The sequence below is a fragment of the Sarcophilus harrisii genome, chromosome 2, assembly GCF_902635505.1.
Source record: "Sarcophilus harrisii chromosome 2, mSarHar1.11, whole genome shotgun sequence".
NCBI classification, from domain to species: Eukaryota; Metazoa; Chordata; class Mammalia; order Dasyuromorphia; family Dasyuridae; genus Sarcophilus; species Sarcophilus harrisii.
Window position 1 is genome coordinate 114341246 of NC_045427.1, and position 20453 is coordinate 114361698.

The 20453-nt window shown below is 33.2% G+C and overlaps 1 protein-coding gene across 3 annotated transcripts in view; it reads left to right on the top strand.

The window, feature by feature from the left end:
• Positions 1 to 20453, top strand: part of GFPT1 (glutamine--fructose-6-phosphate transaminase 1) — a 62483-nt gene that overhangs the window by 2795 nt on the left and 39235 nt on the right. For 2 of the 3 annotated variants that reach the window (XM_031950619.1, XM_031950620.1), the window contains exons 2-8: positions 10388 to 10495; positions 10846 to 10953; positions 12964 to 13089; positions 15546 to 15604; positions 17391 to 17525; positions 18710 to 18771; positions 20035 to 20114. In XM_031950619.1, coding sequence (XP_031806479.1) covers positions 10388 to 10495; positions 10846 to 10953; positions 12964 to 13089; positions 15546 to 15604; positions 17391 to 17525; positions 18710 to 18771; positions 20035 to 20114 — 678 coding nt within the window. Of the gene's footprint in view, positions 1 to 10387; positions 10496 to 10845; positions 10954 to 12963; positions 13090 to 15545; positions 15605 to 17390; positions 17526 to 18709; positions 18772 to 20034; positions 20115 to 20322; positions 20377 to 20453 lie in introns of all 3 variants that reach the window. The other variant, XM_031950618.1, reaches the window with a different exon arrangement.

The following is a 20453-nucleotide window of genomic DNA, read 5'->3' on the forward strand; positions in this document are numbered from 1 at the left end:
CAGTTGTCAGCTATCAAAACATCTTTTCGTTCTTTGCTTCTTTATTGAATCATATCTTGGAGGTATTTTCTTTGTTTCTGCATCTGTGAAATATTCTCCCGAGGCCCAGCTCTGATGCTGTCTCCTTCAAGAAGTTTCTGTTCTCCTACTAGATTGTAATGATCTTGTTCTCAAGTTTTCATAGCACAAGCACTTTGTCTAGATCTCTTTTTGGTCCGTAGAAAAGATAGCATGTGAATTTATTTATTTGTATACATGTTATAGTCTTCCTATTAGACTACAAAAGACTTGAAGACCACCTGACTTTCCTTTCATCTCTCTCTCTCTTTCCTCCACCTAACTACTTCATCCCATTTGGAAGTACAGAAGCCACTTATGGGCCTAATCACCATACTGATTGACTTGGAAGCTTTGATGTTTTCTGATCTTGGGCTGTTTGTCCCTACTCAGTCAGAGTGGTGGTCTTCCCTCCCCATGTCAGGGTCTAACTATATTGGTGTTTGACTTAGTTGGCTTTAACTCTCCTGCAGTTCAGAACTTTGCGAAGAGATCCCCTGGCATCAATGTTCCCAGTTACAGGGCATTGTAGATGTGTGCCACCACTTCTGATCTTGAGCCTTGTCTTCTGCAGACCAAACACTCCCAATTCTTTTATCAGATCTTTATATGATTTGTACTGACCATCCTTCATAATCTTGGTTGGGCTGTTCTCTATCTTCATCAGCCTAACAATATCCTTCCTCAGCCGAGGTGCACAGGGATTGAATGTGATACCCAAGAAGAGTTCTGAATAGGGAAGATTAGCAACAATTACCTTTTTATGCTTGGAAGCTGGCTGTCATGATGCAACCCAGGATTAAATTAGCTTTTTTGGCTCCTGTATCACATTGTGAATGTACATGGACCTTGCACTCTATTAGAACCCTAGATCTTTTTAGATCAATTGTGATTTAACTATTTATCTGTCATATAAAAACATAGATAAATATAAAGTTATTAAATATATACAAAGCAATTAAATAGAAGGTAGTTTGATACTAGCAATTGGCAAAATTAGAAAAGCTTCATAAGGAAGTTGGTGCTTGTGCTGCATTAGAAAGTTAAGAGAGGGACTGGGTAGAGATAAGGAGGTTGTACATTTCAGGCATAAAGGCTTTTGCAAAGGCATGGAGCCAGGAGAGGGAGTCTCCTGTGTGAGGAGCAAAAAGTGGGTCATTTGGGCTGGATCAAAGAGTGTAATAGGGAGAATAATATCTAGTGAAGTGGGAAAGATGGGTTGGGGTCATCATGTGTATGGATTTAAAACCTAAGCAAAATGAGTTTATATTTTTGGAAACCATAGGAAGATGCTGGAATGAAATGAGTAGGAGCATAACAGGATCAGATTTTCACTTAAGGAAAATTACTTTGACTGAAATGTCTTCCAAGAACACATTAAAAGAAGTTGGAGGGATAGAAGAGCCAGGATAATGTAGTGTCAGGAAAACCAAGGGAGGAGAGCTTCAAGAAGGAAGGAGTAGGTAGTAAGTACTGACTCTGAATATAACTCAGAAATCACTTTCCTGCTACCTTTCTTCTACCATAAAGCCCTAATTTAGACATTAAAGACTTTCTTTGATTTTGATCTGATCTACCTTTCCAGACGGATCTGCTTCTGTTCTCTTTGACACTCAATGCTGCCTTTTATTTAGTAATGCATAGATTCCATGAATGTCTGACTTTGTCATACTTCTGCTAAAAATGTGTGGATTTGAGCTTCACCACTTCTGGTAGCACTTCTGTGATCTTGAGCCCATCATCCTCTTGGGAGAACTGCATTAAATTATGAGGAGGTTAGACTAAGTGATTCCTGTTTTCCCTTCCAAACCAAAACCGTCATCTTTGATAGTGGATTTTCCCCACACATATAGATACATATAGATATATATGTATCTATATGTGTATCTATATGTGTATATATATCTGTATATATATCTATAAAAACTGTGATATATATATATATATATATATATATAATCTCATTTGAACATCACAAGGACCCTATCAATATTCCCATTATAAATATCCAGAGAGATGGACTGACTGGCCCCAAGTCATGTAGGTAGTAAATATCAGAAGTAGGATTTCATCTCAGGCCTTCCTGATTCCATGCTAATATTCTATCCTTGTAGAGTCTTTAGGAGAAAAGAAAAAAGTCTCTTAGGTTTTGAATGTCTAAGTAACTTGTAGTAAATATTTCAAATCTATCAGTTTTTCATCAGCTCTTAAAAATATTTTATTGATACTCATTTTTTTTATATCACTGTGACTTTCTAATGGCTTAACCTAAATCATTTTTTCACATGCAAGCCAAATATTAAGAATTTTCTGGTAAAATAATATACTACTTAAAAAAAAAAGCTTTAATATTTTAAAAAGAAAAGGCAATTAATTTTCTGTTGCAGAAAGGACTGTTCTAAATTTCTGGACTGTTCTAAAGGACATTTATAAATAGATATTCATATTTATATTATATATCACAGTGGTTTATAAAATATTTTCTTACAAATATCCTGTAGTGATGCAGTTATGAGGAATTTAAGGCACATATTCCTCTTGCCTAGGATTATAGAGTTAGTGATTTAGACTTAAGACTTGAACACAGGTGCATTTGTCCTGACCTCAGTTTCCCTCTTCTTTTACCGTAGAATGCTGGGTTGGGAGGATTATATTTTACTTAAATAGCCATATTTTTAAGTGAATATCAGGCAGTTAGTCTCAAATTGACTGTGATGGGGACTGTGCTGAGTGCTGGGGATACAAAGAAAGGTAGAAACAATGGCTCTGCCCTCAAGAAGCTTACATAAAACAAAACAAAACAAAACAAAAAACACCAAAACCTATGTACGTTCAATAGATATACAGTATAAAAATAAGAGGTAAATTCAGAGGAAAAGCCCTTGAAGTGGGAGGGGATTAGGAAAGATACTCTGCAGAAGATAGGATTTAAGCTGGTTTTAGAGGGAGGCAAGGGAGATCATTGCTGGCATGGGAGACAGCCAGTGAAAAGCCATGGAGTTGGAAGAGAGGAGTTAGGATATTTTTTTTTACTAAGTTTGAGCTTATTGAATCTTCCCCTCTCTGTTCCTATCTGTTATTTATTTTGCTTCTTTTTTAAAGTATTTTTTATTTTCAGGTCCAGATTTTCCCTGTCTCCAGGTGCCTCCTCTATCCATTAAGAAGTAAAGAACAACAAAACCATTACAAATAGAAAGACATGCAAAAGAAATGTCCACATTAGCATATTCAGGGGGGAAAAAGTAAGAAAGAAAAAGTGCAACCTTTTAGTTGATGTTTGCTATTTGGAGGTGGATGGTATTTTTCACCTTGGAATTGTGGTGGGTCATTGTATTGATCAAGTTGATTATATTTACTATATTCCTTGGTATTCCTTGATTAAATTAAAACATTTTTTTCTGGTTCTGTTTACTTTACTTTGCCTGAGTTTATACATACTTCCCAGGTTTTTCTGAAACCATTCCCTTCATTTCTTACAGCACACTAGTATATTCTGATACATTTATATATCATAACTTAAACTGTTTACCAAGTGTTGAGTATCCCCCCTTTTCCAGTTCTTGCTATCCCCCCCAAAAAAAACTGCTGTCAGTATTTTTTGTATATGTGGCGTTTTTTTTGTTGTTGTTCTCATCTCTTTTCAGTACCCTATAGCAATTCCTAGAATGGAGAATGGAGATTCTGATCCATTAAGTTGGCCATTAAATGAAGCTGTAAAATAATCTAGAGCAAATAAGAAATTTTATTTAATAAATATTAGATTAAACAAAGCAAATAATTTGATCCATTTTTTTTTTACTTTAAAAAATTAGGCAAATTTTCTTTTATTTCTCACTTTAAACAAATCACTTTTTTTAAACTTAGTTGTGAATTTTTTATTTGTAATTGCAGGTGAAAAACTTCTTTCATCATGTTATCACAAATTATCCATGTTCAAATATTATAGAATTATATTTTAAAATTAGAAAAGATATTAATATAGGCCAAGCCCTTTATATTACAGATAAGAATATGGAAGTCTAGTTATAGACAAATGATGAATCTAGGGGTTCTGATTCTTAATCTAGTATTCTTATAATGTTATTACAACATTATAATATAATAATAATTATTTTATTATTAGTATAATATATATAGCAGACATAATATTAGAAAGCTATAATGTTTTTCTCTTTAATTTTTAAAATTAATAAAAATTATTTTCTCCCTTCCCATCTTCTGATTTTGATCACTTTCTTCTATATCAGTTCAGTTAAATTATTTTAGGTTTTTCTGAAACTATCTCCTTCATCATTTCTTATAGCACAATAGTATTTCATTGCTTTCATCTACTATAACTTGTTCAGCTATTCCTCAGTACTACAAAGGAACTTTCTTGGTTTCCAGATCTTTACCAGATTTTTTTCTTTTTTTCTTTTTTTGGATTATTTAATAAACCCCATGGGAGTATAGAGTTAATTTGTAAAGATTCTTAGAAACAATTTAGTATAACTCTCCCATTTTTAATAGATAAGGAACCTGAATTTAGGAGGAGATTAAATAACTTGCTCAGTGTTACTAACACACTCTTACCTGACAGGACATGAAATCTCTCCTCTCTTCCCTGAAATGAGGGAGCTAAATTTTCTCAGCTCTTCTTCAGGGCCAAAATTGGTCAGTATAATTACATAGCATTCATATTCATTTGTTCTTCTTTCTGACAAATTTACTCTTTCCCTGACTATTTCTCTATGGTGAATGAAGCCTGTAATTAGCAGGGAGGAAGTGTGAACTCTTGATGATTTATCAATCAGAATAAAGAAGAACAAATACACTGGAATATAATTATAACAGTATTTTATCTAGAAGAGATTTCACACTTTTTTTTTTTCCTCTTTACTGTCTTGGGAGATTTAATTATTAAAACACCAAAAGAACCTCTTTATGTAAGGTGTTTTTCCCATTACATAGCTGTATAACATGCATCACAAAAGTTTTATTTGCAGTCTGCTATTGTGGGTTGTGAAATTTAATTTGTCCTTAGTTAATGACTCATTTTTCTATAACTTCAGGTTATAATTTTGTTTAGTTTACTTGGCACCTAATTATGCAGCTTTGGTATATTGCCAAGCATCCTAGTGTGGCAACATGTAGAAAATTTCTGATAGCTTTTTTTAGTCTTTTCTTCCTATTTTTAATATTCATTTTTATGTGGTATATTCCTCTTATTTGTCCAGAAGCTGTTTTGGTAGAGTGCTGTATGTAGAGGTCTTATTTCAAACTCCTATTCAGACACCTATTGTGTGTGATCCCGGACAAGTTACTTAGCTGAATTTCAACTATTTCCTTATTTGTAAAGTGAAGATTATAATAAATACTCATTTTCCAGCATTATGAAGACCAAATAAGAAGCAGCTGATAGCTCTAGGTAGAGCACTGGGATTGAGTCAGGAAGGCATGAGTTCAAATCCAGCCTAAACATGTCTTTTGTGTATGACCTAGGCAAAGCATTTAACCTCTGATTGCTTGACACTGGATCCATTGAGGAAGAAAATGCCAAGAAAACCCCAAGTGGGACCATGGAGGGTTGGATTGAAGTGAAATGACTGAACAAAAATAAAACTTTTTGAACCTGAAAGTATTACATACATATTTATCATAAAAAATTTAAAATTTACATAACGTTATATAAAATTTCTTGATCAAAGGTTACCTTGTAAAGTAGTTGGAACTTTTAGGACAGACAGGAAATATTTTTAAAAGTTAAGAATAGAGAAAAATAAAATGTTTTTCTTAATCTTTTTTGTATTTTTTAAATTTCCTCTGCATGGTCTGTAAATTAGATATTTTTCTGTAATTTATAACAGTGAAACATATTGACTTCTTTTATAAGTCAAAGAAAGTAATGTAGAAGATTAAAAACTTTTCTTGTAAACCCAAGTTGTTGTTCAGTGCTTTTCCATTTATGTCTATTTTTGATCCCGTTTGGAGTTTTCATGGCAAAGATATTGGAGTGGTTTACCATTTCCTTCATCTTATTTTACAGATGAGGAAACAGGCAAACAGGATTAAGTGACTTGGCCAGGGTCACATAGCTAGTAAATTTGAAATTGGTCTTCCTAACTCCAGGGTAGCACTCTTATCTCTGTGCCATATAGCTATACCTCCAGTTTTAAAAAGCTATTATTTCATTTGTACATTATAAATATGCACAATTATACTAACAGACATATTCCATAATTTTCATCCCAAAACACACTATTTGTAAGGCTCTATTGTAGGCATCATAGGGGATATGAAGACGAAAACAGGGTTTGGTGGTTTCTGCTTTTCCTTATGTGTCTGTACACACATTACTGGATTACTAGGTCAAACTAAGTATTGTTTTTGTAAGATTCCCTAAGAGAAGAATAGTTTGCATTATTAAATAAAGCTTTATTGTATTTAAAATTTTTTTTTAAAATTCTTATCTCTTAGGATCCTACAGAAACAAGCCCTTCAGATATGGTGTGCCCATCCTTGCCCTTCATCTATTCAACTTCATAATGCTCCTTTCTTAAGGGCCTCTCAGAGGATCATCTTGGGTCAGAGTGCTGCAAATTCCTGTTTTCCTATTTGTAGAACTGAGTCCTGCTCCTTTCTGAACACTCTGGAGCTTTCCCTGGACCCTGCTTCCCTAATCTCCACATTCCCCCCAAGTTTTAGGTGTCTCTTTGGTTTGCCTTCTCTAGTTCTAGATTTGGGCTGTTCTCATTTATGATTTCTTAAAATATAGCCTAAGCTTTTTTGGGGGGGAAGGGGAGGAAGGAGGGAGAAGGCACGAGGAGATCATGATTTTTAGAGAGTTTAGTGATTTCTTAGATTCTTTCCTTGACCTGTTTTCTTCCCTTCTTCCCCCTTTCCTCATTAGATGTCTTATGTTTTTTCTGTCTTTTTTTTCTTACTTTTCTGATTTTATTTTAATATTTGATTTGTTTGGTCTATTTTAATTTTTGTAGTCAGTTACTTGAGTAAGATTTGTCATTTTCTGTTTTAAACTCTTTATTTTCCTTAAAAGTTCTTTTATCCAGATATTTTATTTTATTATTATTTTTTAATCTCTTCATTTCTTTTAGTTATTCATGTAGTCTTTGTGGAATGTCTTTTTTTTTTTTTTTCTTTGAGTGCTTGCAGTTAAGTAGTACTCTAGGTTGGATTTTTGGTTATCTCTGGATCTGTTATATTTCTTTACAATGCTCTATATTTTCTTGTGTTTATTAATCTCAGTAGTCTTAGTTTAACTGGACTCCTTGTCTTGCTTTGTTTATGAGTGTGGTGATCAGCCTTTCTTGATCTACACCTGAATGATCTGTGTTCTTGTGCTTTTCCCCTCCAACCCCCTTTCCCTTCCCAGCCCCAGTCTTTGAGAGCTAAAAGACAGGAGGTAGGAGGGAATCTTTAGGGTCCCATGAGTTCTAGGATTCTTAGGTGCTAAGATGCCCTAGCTTGAATGCTATTGTCCTTGTTATTCCTCTTTATTTCCAAGGTACCTGTTGTGGATTTCTAACCATACTGGGGCTTTCTTGTGGGAAACCTTCATTCTTGCCACCTCTGAATACAGATCCTTACTAGCTTCATCTGTCTCTGGCTGGTTTCCATTTACTCAGGGGAGGCTTCTGTCTTGTTTGGTTATGCTGGCATTGTCTTTGTTGGCAGAGCCTTCTTCCTATTGCCCTTGGGCTTCTGGTTTACTTACATTTCTTCAGTTTTTTTAAAGAATCACTCTAGTTTCTTATTAGATTTCTTGATTTATTATTTGATCTAGTGTTATTTTTAGGTTTTTACTGAAGTACATCTATAAAAATTTTTATTCAGGTAGATATAATTGTCCAGGAGTCCTCCACTGTTTCCTAGTATAGGTTACATATTGATCTTAAAAGCCTCCCATTAAAGATTCAACATTTTGAATTCTAGTTTGGCTTTTCCATGGACCTTTCAAGTTAAGAAATTTGTAAGGATCTCTTCTGTATTGTTGATCTCATAGTGGGGAGGATCAGAGTTGTAAGATATTTATTTCCAACACAGTTTCAATATTAATGGCCAATTATTAAAGCACTTCTTGGAAACCAGTTTTCAGTCAGGTGTTTTTTTTTTTTTTTTCCTCCATCAGGTAGTCATTATGTTAACACTTACTTTGTATAAACATTATACTGGACTTTGATGGAGAAACATAGTTTACTGGAGTCATTTACTCTCAGGATTGGAAAGATCCTCATTGGTCATTGAATCGAATCCAAACCTTAAATATAAATCCCTTTTACAAAGGGATACCTAATGGATGAAGGTAATTCAGCCTTTCCTTAGTGATCCTCAGGAGGCATGAAACTACTTTTTCAAAGCAGCCCATGATCAGATGTTTTTCTAAGCACCGTGTGAAATTCTTTAAGTTATAGATATTCTTAATTTGTGTTTAAAATATATTCTGACTTTTAAATTTTCAATCAATTTCTATTTCTACCTCTATTACACACACCCCTTGTGTATGTCTGCTTTCTCTTCATTCACCTAGCCTCTACCCTAGTCTAAGCTCTTACCATTTGTTGTCTGAATTATTGACATAATCCTTTTTAATTTACTTTTCTTGCCTCATCTCTCCTCACTCTACTCCAATCTCCATACAGCCTCCATCAATGGGAGCACCCCTTCAGATTTTCCTTGTTCTAGGTCATCTAGAACACAGCTAGGTGCTAGAAAGCTTCATGGAATAAGTACTCTACTTATGACGTTTTTCCTCAAACTTCCTGTCAGTGTGCCTTTCCTAGTTATCCTTTATTTCTGTTCAGTAATATACCCTCTCTTCTTATTCTTATTCTTGTGGGAGGGGATCCTTCCACTCATACTCTCAGGCCTTCTCTCCCCAATTTTGGAGCAAAAATGGCTGTTCACATCAATTAAATGAGCAGGGTGTAATCCTCTGGCAAGATGGAGGCATTTTCATCCACTTTGCCACGAAGTCCTGATGTCTTTTGAACCATACCATTTGCTCTGTTGCTGTCTCCTGGTTTTCCCTCCCCACAAAGAAAACTTCCCCAAACATCTGGGCCCTGTTGTTTACCTTGCTGCTTTACTCTAAAAACTTTTAGGCCTCGCTTTTTACTCTGAGACAGTACTTTTTCATTCATTCATTCATTTATTAATTTTTAACATACATTGCTTTATGGATCATATTGGGGGAGAAAAATCAGAGCAAAAGGGAAAAAACACAGGAGAGATTTTAAAAATACAGAAAAAAGAAGTGAATATAGCATGTGTTGATTTACATTCAGTCTCCTTAGTTCTTTTTCTGGATGCAGATGGCATTTTCTGTCCAAAGTCTATTGGGATCACTGAACCACTGAGAAAAGCACTAAGCCATTCATAACTGATAGCACATTCCTGCTGCTATTGTGTATAGTATATTCCTGATTCTGCTTGTTTTGTTCAGCATCAGTTCATGTAAATCTTTCCAGGCCTTTCTAAAATCAGCTTGATAATAATTTTTTAAAAAACAATAATATTCCATTATCTTCATATACTACAATTTGTTCAGCCATTCCCCATTTGATGAGCATGTTTCCAACTCTTTGAAACCACAAAAAGAGCTGCTACGATATGTGGCTCCTTTTCCTTCCTTTGTGATTTCCTTGGGATACAGACCCAGTAACAGCACTGCTGTGTCAAAGGATATGCACAGTTTGATAGCCTTTTGAACATAGTTCCAGATTGTTCTCCAGAATGGTTTCAGAACTCTACCAACAATGCATTAGTGCCCCAGTTTTCCCATACCCTCCCCCCACCCCAATATCTAGCATTATCTTTTTTTTGAATTATTATTATAGCTTTTCATTTACAAGATGTATGTATGCATGGGTAATTTTTCAACATTAACCCTTGCAAAACCTTCTGTTCCAACTTTTCCCCTCTTTCCCCCTATCTCCTGCTCTAGGTGGCAGATAGTCCAATACATGTTAAATATGTATAAGTATATGTTAAATCCAGTATATATCATTATCTTTTTGAGGCAGTACTTTTAGTATTTTTCTAATCTTTCCTTCCTCCACTCTGTGGTTAAATTGTCTTCTATGTATTGACTTCCTCAGTTTGAGAACCATTTTAGCCTTCTGTTTGAATCCCTTAGTTCAGTGCTTTGCCTCTTATAAGTGCTCCATAATGCTTTTTCATTCATTTAGCCACCAAAGTGATTTTCTGAAAGCCAGAAAGTAGTTTTATGAAAATTTCAGCCTATTTTTTAAAGGAGTCTAGCATCCGTTTAATTGAATTTTAAACTGTACATTTGATTATGCATATTATATTTGTTGATTCTCCTTTTCAGGTATATTTGCATACCTGAACTACCATGTTCCACGGACAAGGAGAGAAATCTTAGAGACTCTCATCAAAGGACTTCAGAGACTGGAATATAGAGGATATGATTCTGCTGGTATTTAATATTTTTTTTTAGCAGTTTATAAAATGTGCATAAAATATAAACTTTGAATCAAGTAAAGTGATATGTTTCCAATTATTAGTTAATAATTGAGGAATTTTTTTTTATAGCGCTGAGAAGGATTTATTTACAAAATTTTAATAGTTCTAAATAATTGTGCAAAAATTAATCTTTTAAGGGATATTTATGTTGTTTTAATTTTACTATAAAATAATTGCATCTAAAAACAAAACAAACTTTAATTCTACAGGAACTTATTTACCTGTTTTTTTTCCCTTCAAATCTAACATGTGTTATGTAAGCCTTTTTTTCCCCCCCTTTTTTTGTTGTTGTTGATTATTTAGGAGTGGGAGTTGATGGAGGCAATGACAAAGACTGGGAAGCCAATGCCTGCAAAATCCAGCTTATTAAGAAGAAAGGGAAAGTTAAGGCACTGGATGAAGAAGTTAACAGTAATGTACTAAGTTTCATTCTGCACTCCCTCAAACTGCTTTTCATGTTTACCTGAAACTTTTATCAGCTTTTCTGTTAATAAGAAGGAGCAATTTATTAAAGATATAGAAAAGCTAGGAAGTTTTTCTTTATAATAAGCATAGTAATTGTTGAAGCTATACAGAAACGAACCAGGCCATCTCAAGAGGGTAATGGGTTCCCTCTCTTTGGTGGTCATCTAATAGAAGTTGAATGACTATCCATTGAGGATATTATAGAGGCAAATTTCAGTCAGATATGTGCTAGACTAGCTAATCTCTGAGGTTCTTTCCAGTTATATTTTTGTGATTCTAAATGTAGGTAAATAATTAGAGTTCAAGTTAGAAAAGTTAACCTTAGAATTTGTCTAAGCCATTAAAGGTTTTGAGCAAGTTACTGGAAGTAACATCTATGTTTCAGAGAGATGTCAGCAAGTATATAGGATTGAGTAAAGATCATATTAAGTAAAACAGTAAATAAAAAACAGGCAAAGAAATCTCATAGGAGGATGAGATAATAGTCTCAGAGAGTGAATGGGACTAGGATAGTGACAGTATGAATGCAAAAGAAGAGATGAATGGAAGAGAAATCATATAGAAAGAGTGAAGAATTTGACTGAGAAGAATCAGAGATTTTGTTGAAGCTATCTGACTTCTAGGGTGTCTTCTGTCTTCATATAGGTTGTTAGAACTGAGATATTTGGGAAAAGATTTGGCATTAACAAAGTATGGAGGAATATCCAGCTTGGACTGGATTAAGTGGGTCATTTAATCAATAAGCTAGGCATTAGGGACATGAATCTAGTGAAGAAACAGTTCTTGAGAGGTATATTAATGTTCTGATGGGGAAACAACAAACATATTTTTATGTCTAAAAATGTAGATTTATGTATCTGTGCATTTAGGTGTTTATGCATATACAGAATGAATATAGAGAGAATCGAGTACAAAGTAGTTATTTAAATAGGAAGTAGTTTGAGAGGGAAGAGCAAAGCTTCTGGAAATGCTTCATTTAGAAGATGGTACATGAGTTGCATTTTGAAGAAAGAGAAATGCTCTGAGAAGAGGAGTTCATTCCAGGCATATGGAATAGCTAGTACAGAGGCATAGGGATGGGAGATGGAATATCATATATGAGGAAATGTTTTAAGGAGTATTTCATATATAAAAAGCAATATGTAAGAAGGCATATAAGGAACTATATATAAGAAGGCCAATTTGACTATATTGCAGAGAGTTGGAAGGAAGGTTATGTCCAGTGAGACTAGAAAGAGAAGTTGGGACCAGATCGTGGAGGACTTTTAAAGCCTTAACAAGAGTTTACATTTCAAACTGCAGGTAGTAGGAAGCCATTGGAGTTTATTGTGTGTAGGAAGTACCATAGTCAGATGTGTACTTCAGGAAAATTCCTTTGGTAGCTGTGAGAGAAATAGGTCTGGGCAGGTAGAGATGCTGGGAGAGATGTGAGGTAGGAAGACCAATTAGGAGTAGTAATTGTGTTGTAATTAGAAAGAAGGATTTTCTGGGTTCTAATAGCTTAATAACTTTTTGGACCTATTCACCAATTGCCTTCCAAAGTGACTAAATGAGTTCACTGCTCTCCGATCAGTGCCACAATGAACTTGTTTCCCTTCAGATCCTCTAGCAATTGTTCATTCCTTTTTTTTGTCAACTTTACCAATCTTATGGGTGTGACTTGGAACCTGAGTTGCTTTAACTTGCATTTCTTTTATTTTTTGTTATTTGGAACTTTTTTTTAATGACTAGAAACTTTGGATTTCTTCTCTTCAGAACTGTTCCTATCTGTTGACCATTTATCAATTGGGGAGACTCATTAACTCTTTATGATTTAAGTATTTTTGAATGAGATATTTTGTTCAAGATATCTTGTTCATTACAGTTGAATAATATTTTAGTACTTGTGTTTATTATTTTTTGACAGGTTCTATATTGCATGATTTAAGATTATAATTTTCTGTTATTTTTTTTCAGAACAACAGGATATGGACTTGGATATAGAATTTGATGTTCATCTTGGAATAGCTCATACTCGTTGGGCCACCCATGGGGAGCCTAATCCAGTTAATAGCCATCCACAGCGCTCTGATAAAAACAATGGTATGGACAAATTCAGATGCAACAGGACAAATGTTAGAAGGCAAGATGTGAAACACAGGTTTTTTTTTGTTTTTTTTTTGGTATGGTGCTGAGACATTCAAATTCTGTTTAGAAATTGTATTTCAGAGAATATTGAATTGGCTTAGAATTAAGCTATCATACCAAATTTTTTGATTTTAAAAGTTCACTACTTGTAATTGGATCTATTTACCATATTCCAAAAGTCTTAGTGCAGTTTTAAGTTCTAATTGCTTCAGAAGTACCAACTTATAAAATTAAGATTTGAAAGGTTATTTAAAAATATTAAAATTGAACATAACTACCATCTTTGTGTTATACATTTTCCTAGTAGATTTTTGAATTTTGTAAAAACTTGGATCAGCTGATGATGCTTAGTGATTAAAAGGATAATAAATGCTGGCCTTAATGTCATCCAAGAACAAGGTTATGATTCAAACAAGGAAGTTTTGATCAGGCTCTTTAAGAAGAAACCTAGTGAAGATAGATCAGATAACTGAAATAGTCAAGCAGGAGGACCTCAGACCTCTTTTACCAATCCATACTTTAAGAAAGTATTTATTATACAGGAACAGTCATAAGCCTGTGAGACAGGGTGCCCTGTCTTACTGAAAAATGGTTTTATTTAATAGATGTAACCCCTGAAGTTTGGGAATAAATCAATTCTGGGACATTGAAGATTTGCCATTGACCATTTTCTTCAAAAAAGAAAGGCCCCTGGAATGTAGTATTTCTTAGTGGTATAGCAGACATAAACTTCTGGAGAATCTTTTATATTGCTTGACTTGTGAGGCTTTTCTATATGCTATATGGGGCAATTGTGATGGTTAACTTTGTGAAAAATTGCTTGTCAAAAAAGGTCAACTTGTCGAGAACGTTAGAATTTTCAGTTTTTTACTTCATCAGTTGACAGGAGTCTGATTTAACACAGTAATCTTCTTGTACCATTTGAACAATTATAACATCGTAAGCACACTTATGAAGTTATACTGTTAGGATTCTATGCATTGTATGTTCATTTCAATTGACTTTTGGCTCACTGACTTTTGGGACTGTTCAAATTCATTCTGAATTTCAGCCATAGTTTCTTGTTAAATAGTTGTCAATTATATTTCTGTAGGGAGCCTACTTACAATGAGAATGCTATTGATTTTTTTTCTTCAGTATTTGTTATTTTTAGTGGGGATGCTAGATGGCACAAAGGATAGAATGCAGGTCCTGGAGTCAAGAATTCCTACACAGAACTTAACACTCAGTAGCTGTGTGTCCCTGGACAAGTCACTTAACCTTAGTTGCCTTGAAAAAAATAAGTATTTGCCATCTTCAGTCAAAGGGATTGAAACAAAAATAGAATTAAATATTTATTCATAATTCACAAAACTCAATAAGTATAAACATTTTTTATTAAAATTTCAGATTTTTTTTCTTTTTGAAGGGATATGTATAAACATTCAGATGCAAGTATTTTTATTTCTGAAGTTACCAAAACTGAAAACTGTACAAAGACTTTCCAGAAACCCTATTACTGAGACATAGTCTCCCCACCTTCGAAAAACATTTTAAAATACATTATGATTATACAGTTTTTCTAAAGTAGTTTTTTTATTTTTGCTTCACTTTGGAATGTATATTAATGGATGTTATGTATTTCTTTCCTTTTTTAAACTAACAAAAATATTTTTTATTTGTTTTAGGGAGAATTTAATGTAGTTTAATTAAGCTACTTTTTGGGGAGCAAAAAGTAAATAACAAAATATTGATCTGTATATTTTCATAGTAAATTTTAATCATCTAAGAAATTCAACTCAAATATCTTTTTCTTCTAGGATTGTATATTGCTTAAAACTTAGCATTGGAAATAGTTGGTATTTTTATATGTGTGTCTGTGTGTATGGATAAAAATAATTTTTTTAATTGATTATCAGCTCTTTGAAATTAGGCAGTCAAATACGTTTAAAAAGAAGTTATCATATATTTCATTTTTGTTTTTGTATTATACTTTTGTGGTTATACTTAATGGCAAATTTTCTGATGTTCTAAAATCATTGCTTAAGATGAATTAATTGAACCATGATAATCTTATCTGTGCTGTCACTTCACTTCCTAGTTCCATTCTACAAATGGATCATTTGGCAAACATGCGAGATATAAGTCTAAATCAGATCACCTTATTTTTTAAAAAAATGTTTTATATTTGAATAACATCATCCCTGGAAATGAAGAATTTTAAGTATTTTCGTTTCAAAGATCTTTTCTGTCTACATTGTAATTGCAGAAACAAGAATAAAGAAAGATAGTATATAAATAAACTGTAAAACAAGATGTTCTACATATAAGCAATAATCTATAAAACTTTTGCTTGAATTGTTATATGCTTGGGTTCATTAGGATGTCATCTACTATGTATTTTCAATTATATCTTTTTCTTTTTTTTAAAGAATTTATTGTAATTCACAATGGGATTATCACCAACTACAAAGATTTGCGAAAGTTTCTGGTAAGCAAAAGGATCTAAATAAGTCCTCAGATCTCCAATTATATAAGAGTACATATATGATGTAAAGAAGAGTGAGAAGTTGTATATTAAGCTAGGTGGTAGGTTGCCTATCTCATTGAGAACTGGTCTGGATAAATTTGGAAAGGTATCAGAAGGATGGTCACTTAATGAGATGAATTTATTTATTTGAAAAAACTTCTTAAAATAATAGCCTTTTATTTTCAAAATACATGCAAGGTAGTTTTTAATGTTTATCTTTGCAAAATCTTGTGTTCCAATTTTTTCTCCCTCTTTCCCCCCCTTCTAGACAGCAAGTAACCCAATATATGTTAAGCATGTACAATTCTTCTATACGTATTTCCATGCATAGGCTGAACCAGAAAAATCGGATCAAAAAGGAAAAAAAATCGAGGAAAAAAAATAAGCAAACAACAAAAAAGCGAAAATACTATGTTGTGATCCACATTAAGTCTCCACAGTCCTCTTTTTGGTTGCATATAGCTTTCTCTATCACAAGTCTATTGAAAATGGATAACCTCATTATTGAAAAGAGCCATGTCCGAGAAGAATTTTTTGAGCTTAAGTACTCTGTAATAAGGCACCTTTGTCACCTTTTTTGATTCCACATTTCTGAAACCACCTTGAAATATTTCATATATTATCTAGGAGTAGCACAGTGAACACTAATATAACATGTCAAATGTATTGTAGATCACTGTGATTTGATATTTTTAAATAAAAGGAAAGCAAATTTCTATTTTTTGTTTGTTATAGAAGTAATATCTGTTTTGTAAAGCAACCAAAGCAGAAAATATGTAAATTGCTTTATCTCTTATTTGTTTCTAATATTATTCAAAAAAGAAACCTCTAGAATATTATTTCTCATTTATCAGTTTATGGACTGATAAAAGTAGCAGATTTTTTCCTGACAACTTTTATTCCCCAAATTCCTTATTTAATCTTAAAAAAAAATTGACAATTTCTCCTGTGTCCTGCCTCCACCTCCTTCTTTCTGTCTTCCAGCTCCCAAAATATAGTATGGATCAGGAAATATTCTTTTTAGATATCTTCTGATCAATATAACTTCAGGAAAATCTTTTACCTTATGATGCTCTATTTAATGATGATCTTAAGAGGACCTTCAAAGCACTGCACAACTTTGAATGACTTCCAAGTTATCAAGGAAATATAAATATAGATTATGTTCAATATAGTTTAAAGTAGATAACTACTTTAACACTGTTAGAGACATTTGGGTGCATAGTGAGTAGAGTGCTAGACTTGGAGACAGGGAGACCTAAGTTCAGATTCAGCCATAAATGTGTACCAGTTTTTTAACTCTAGACTCTAGAACCCTAGACAATTTCTGTCCAGTATTCTCATTAACAAAATTGGCATAATAATAGCATCTGCTTCCAAGGATAATTTTGAGGATCAAATGAACTAATGTATAATTCTTTCAAAACCTCAAATTACTATATAAATTTCTAACTTTTGTTACCTAGTTGTTAAGTAGAATTTATTATAGTATAGTTGTTGAAACTTGGTGATCTAGAACTATGTGTATGTAAACATTTGAGAAAAATTTTCATCTAAAATATTAATCAGACTACTTTAGATACTGATAATAATGTGGAATTAGTATGTGTACTTATTTTCATTAATCTGTAGAATAGGATGATAGATGTCAGAAAAAATGTTAGGAGGAGATGATGAAATTTTGGAAAATATAGAGATAAATTTAGAAATGGAACATTGTGTCTTAAGTATTTTTTTCTCTTAACAGGAAAGCAAAGGTTATGATTTTGAATCTGAAACAGATACAGAGTCAATTGCTAAACTTGTTAAATACATGTATGACAACCGAGAAAGTGATGATATCAGTTTCACAACACTGGTGGAGAGAGTAATCCAGCAACTGGTATTTAAAATAATATTAAATTTTAAAAAGCATATTTTGTCAGAACTTACTGTAATGGAAATAGTTGGTGATATACAAGTTCTGCTTTTTAAAATTTGTGTTAAAAAGAAATGATTTTTCCTTGTGTATTTTCTGCTTCTCTTGTGTTTTATATGTAATACCCATAACATACAAAGGACACTATAGAGCCATAGAAGCTTAGGGTTGGAAGGAACATTGGAAGTTATCTAATTCAGGAAGTTTCTGCCTGAAACATGAGTCCTTCCTAAAATATCCCTGACAAGCGATCAGCTTCTTCCTGAAAACATTTTACATTGGGAATTTAACTCCTCCAATGCAGTCCATTCTATTTTGGGGCAAAGTTCTTTGTTAGTTCTTCCTTATATTGAAGTGGAATTTATCTTGTAATCCATTGATTTTTTTTTTTTCCCCTTGGGAAACTATGCTGAATTTACATGACCTTTTAAATATTTGAAATCAGTGAGTACATACTTTTTACAAAGTTACCTCCTTATTTCAGTCCCTCATCATTTTTACCTAGATCACGCAGTGGCCTTCTAAATTAAACTCCTTGTCTTAAGCCTCCCCACTTCATCCTCCATTTAGTTGCCAAAATGATTTTCCTAAAGTCTTCTTCTATACATGTCATCTAGTGCATAAATTTGAATGGTTCCCAATTTTTCTAATCTTTTAACCCATTAATCTCTTATATGTTGTCTTGCATATAACCATACTATCCTACTTGCTGTTCTTTCCCAAGGTGCTCCATTTCCTTCTTCCATTCTTTTGTCCTGGCTGATCCCATAGCTTAGGGTGTTCTTGTCATCATAGCATCCTTAATTTCCTTTAAGAGTTATCTCAAGTTCCATCTCCTATAGGAGACCATTCCAAGGGTTTCCAGCTACTAAGCCCTCCTCCAAAATTATATTCTTTTTACTCTACATTTACCTTACAATCTACTTAGCTTATGCTGTCTCCCCTTTTAGGATGTAAACACCTTGAGGACAGTAATGACTTTGTTTTTATTTTGTATTCCCAGTACTTGTGCTGTGCTTGGCACCTAGAAAAACATTCAGTAAATACTTATTGCTTGATTGATAGTTTCAAATTCAGTATATGATTACAGAAAATATGATGAGAAAACTTGTTTTTTTTTTTTTGTTTGTTTGTTTGGTTTTTTTTAGGAAGGTGCCTTTGCACTTGTGTTTAAGAGTGTACATTATCCTGGACAAGCAGTAGGTACAAGGTATCGATATATTTGCTATTTAATAATTTTATTAATTCTTCTAAAACAAAATTTTAGTTTTGTACCATTATGATTCCCCTGAATGTTTTTTTTTTTAATTTGAAAAAGTAATTTTGAATGTAAGCTACCTTATTTATCATTATCTAAACTTTGACCCCTGATGGCATTGGAGCCAAAGAAGAGCTTTCACTTTTACATATTTTTAAATGGCTATTTCTAATTTTTTGCTTCACCTTCACTTGTCAACTTACATATATTCTCCCCCTATTTAGAGAGCCCTTTCTTATGATCAAAAATAGTGCAAAGAGGAAACCATTTCAGTAAAACTAACTAGCACATTTGAGAATATATTGTATTTTACACTCATGATCACTTGCCTTTATGAGGAGAGACAAGCAGGTACTTTCACCTATTTTCAAAAATCTGGACATCCAAAATGCTGAATTTAAAACAGAATTTCACACCAAGAAAAAAAAGAGACTGTGTTTGAGCATTTTAGCTGTTCTTTGACAGAGGTAGGATTTTAGTAGTAGAAAAAACATATAACTGTGCTTAGTACAAAAAAAAGTTTTCGGGTCTCTTTTCTCTTTTATAGTGTAGATATATAGGGATGCCTCCTTGAGGATGTTGAAAGTTTAGAATTTTTTTCCATTTGATTATTTAGAATTTGATATAGTTCTTTTGTGTGTTAAAGGAAAGTACTGAAGTTGTTCTGCATATTTTAAAAGATTTGAAACCTTTTGTGCATGATAAGCATTCTTAATGAATTTTATCCATGCCAAATTATTTAAAAAATGGTAGCTCTTGTTAAGGGATACTTTTTGTGAAGCATATCGTTATCCCATTATTTTTATAGACCTAGATTTCCTTATTAAATTTTCCTAAAACAAATTAAAGTGGTGAATACGTAATTCATCAGAAAGTTCGTAATTAAAATTGAGGGATAGTTTAGATCATGGCTAAATTGTATTCATTTAGTTAGAAATAGTACTTATCACTCTGCTATTTCAAATTGGCTGGTTAGACAGTTCTAAGTTCCTGATAATAGTGGAGTCCTTTTTCTGTTCCTCTACAAATGGAGATTTCTTTCCAGAGTACTAGTAAAACCACATTGTATCCATTTGATTCTTTTTTGAAGTGTTCGTTTATTAGTGTTGACATGGACGTGGGAGGAAGAATGACTCTTCCATTAAGTATGTTGAATTCTTAAACTCCAACTCTATAATACACAAAGTCTTATTCTTAGCACTTTTGTAATTGCAGACGAGGAAGCCCCCTCTTGATAGGAGTACGAAGTGAGCATAAACTCTCCACGGACCATATCCCAATACTGTACAGAACAGGTATGAATTCTTTCTGCAACCAGCTGTTGTGAAGGAAAACTTGTACAACAGTGTAGGAGATGTGGGGCTTTTTTTTTCTTGTATAAAGAAACATTTCTTTAACTGTATTTGTTAATAATTCTGTTTAGGTAACATTTTGAAAGAACTTTTGTTTTTTTATGATTTTGATGACTAGTAGTTGTTTTTTTCCTGTTGTGTACTCTTTTAGCTAGGGTTCAGATTGGATCAACCCTCACACAATGGGGATCTCAGGGAAAAAGAGGTGGGAAGCGTGCCCTTTGATTGCATGGACAGAGAGGGATCTTGAAACCTCTCTTTTGTTGATTTCCCATTAATTCC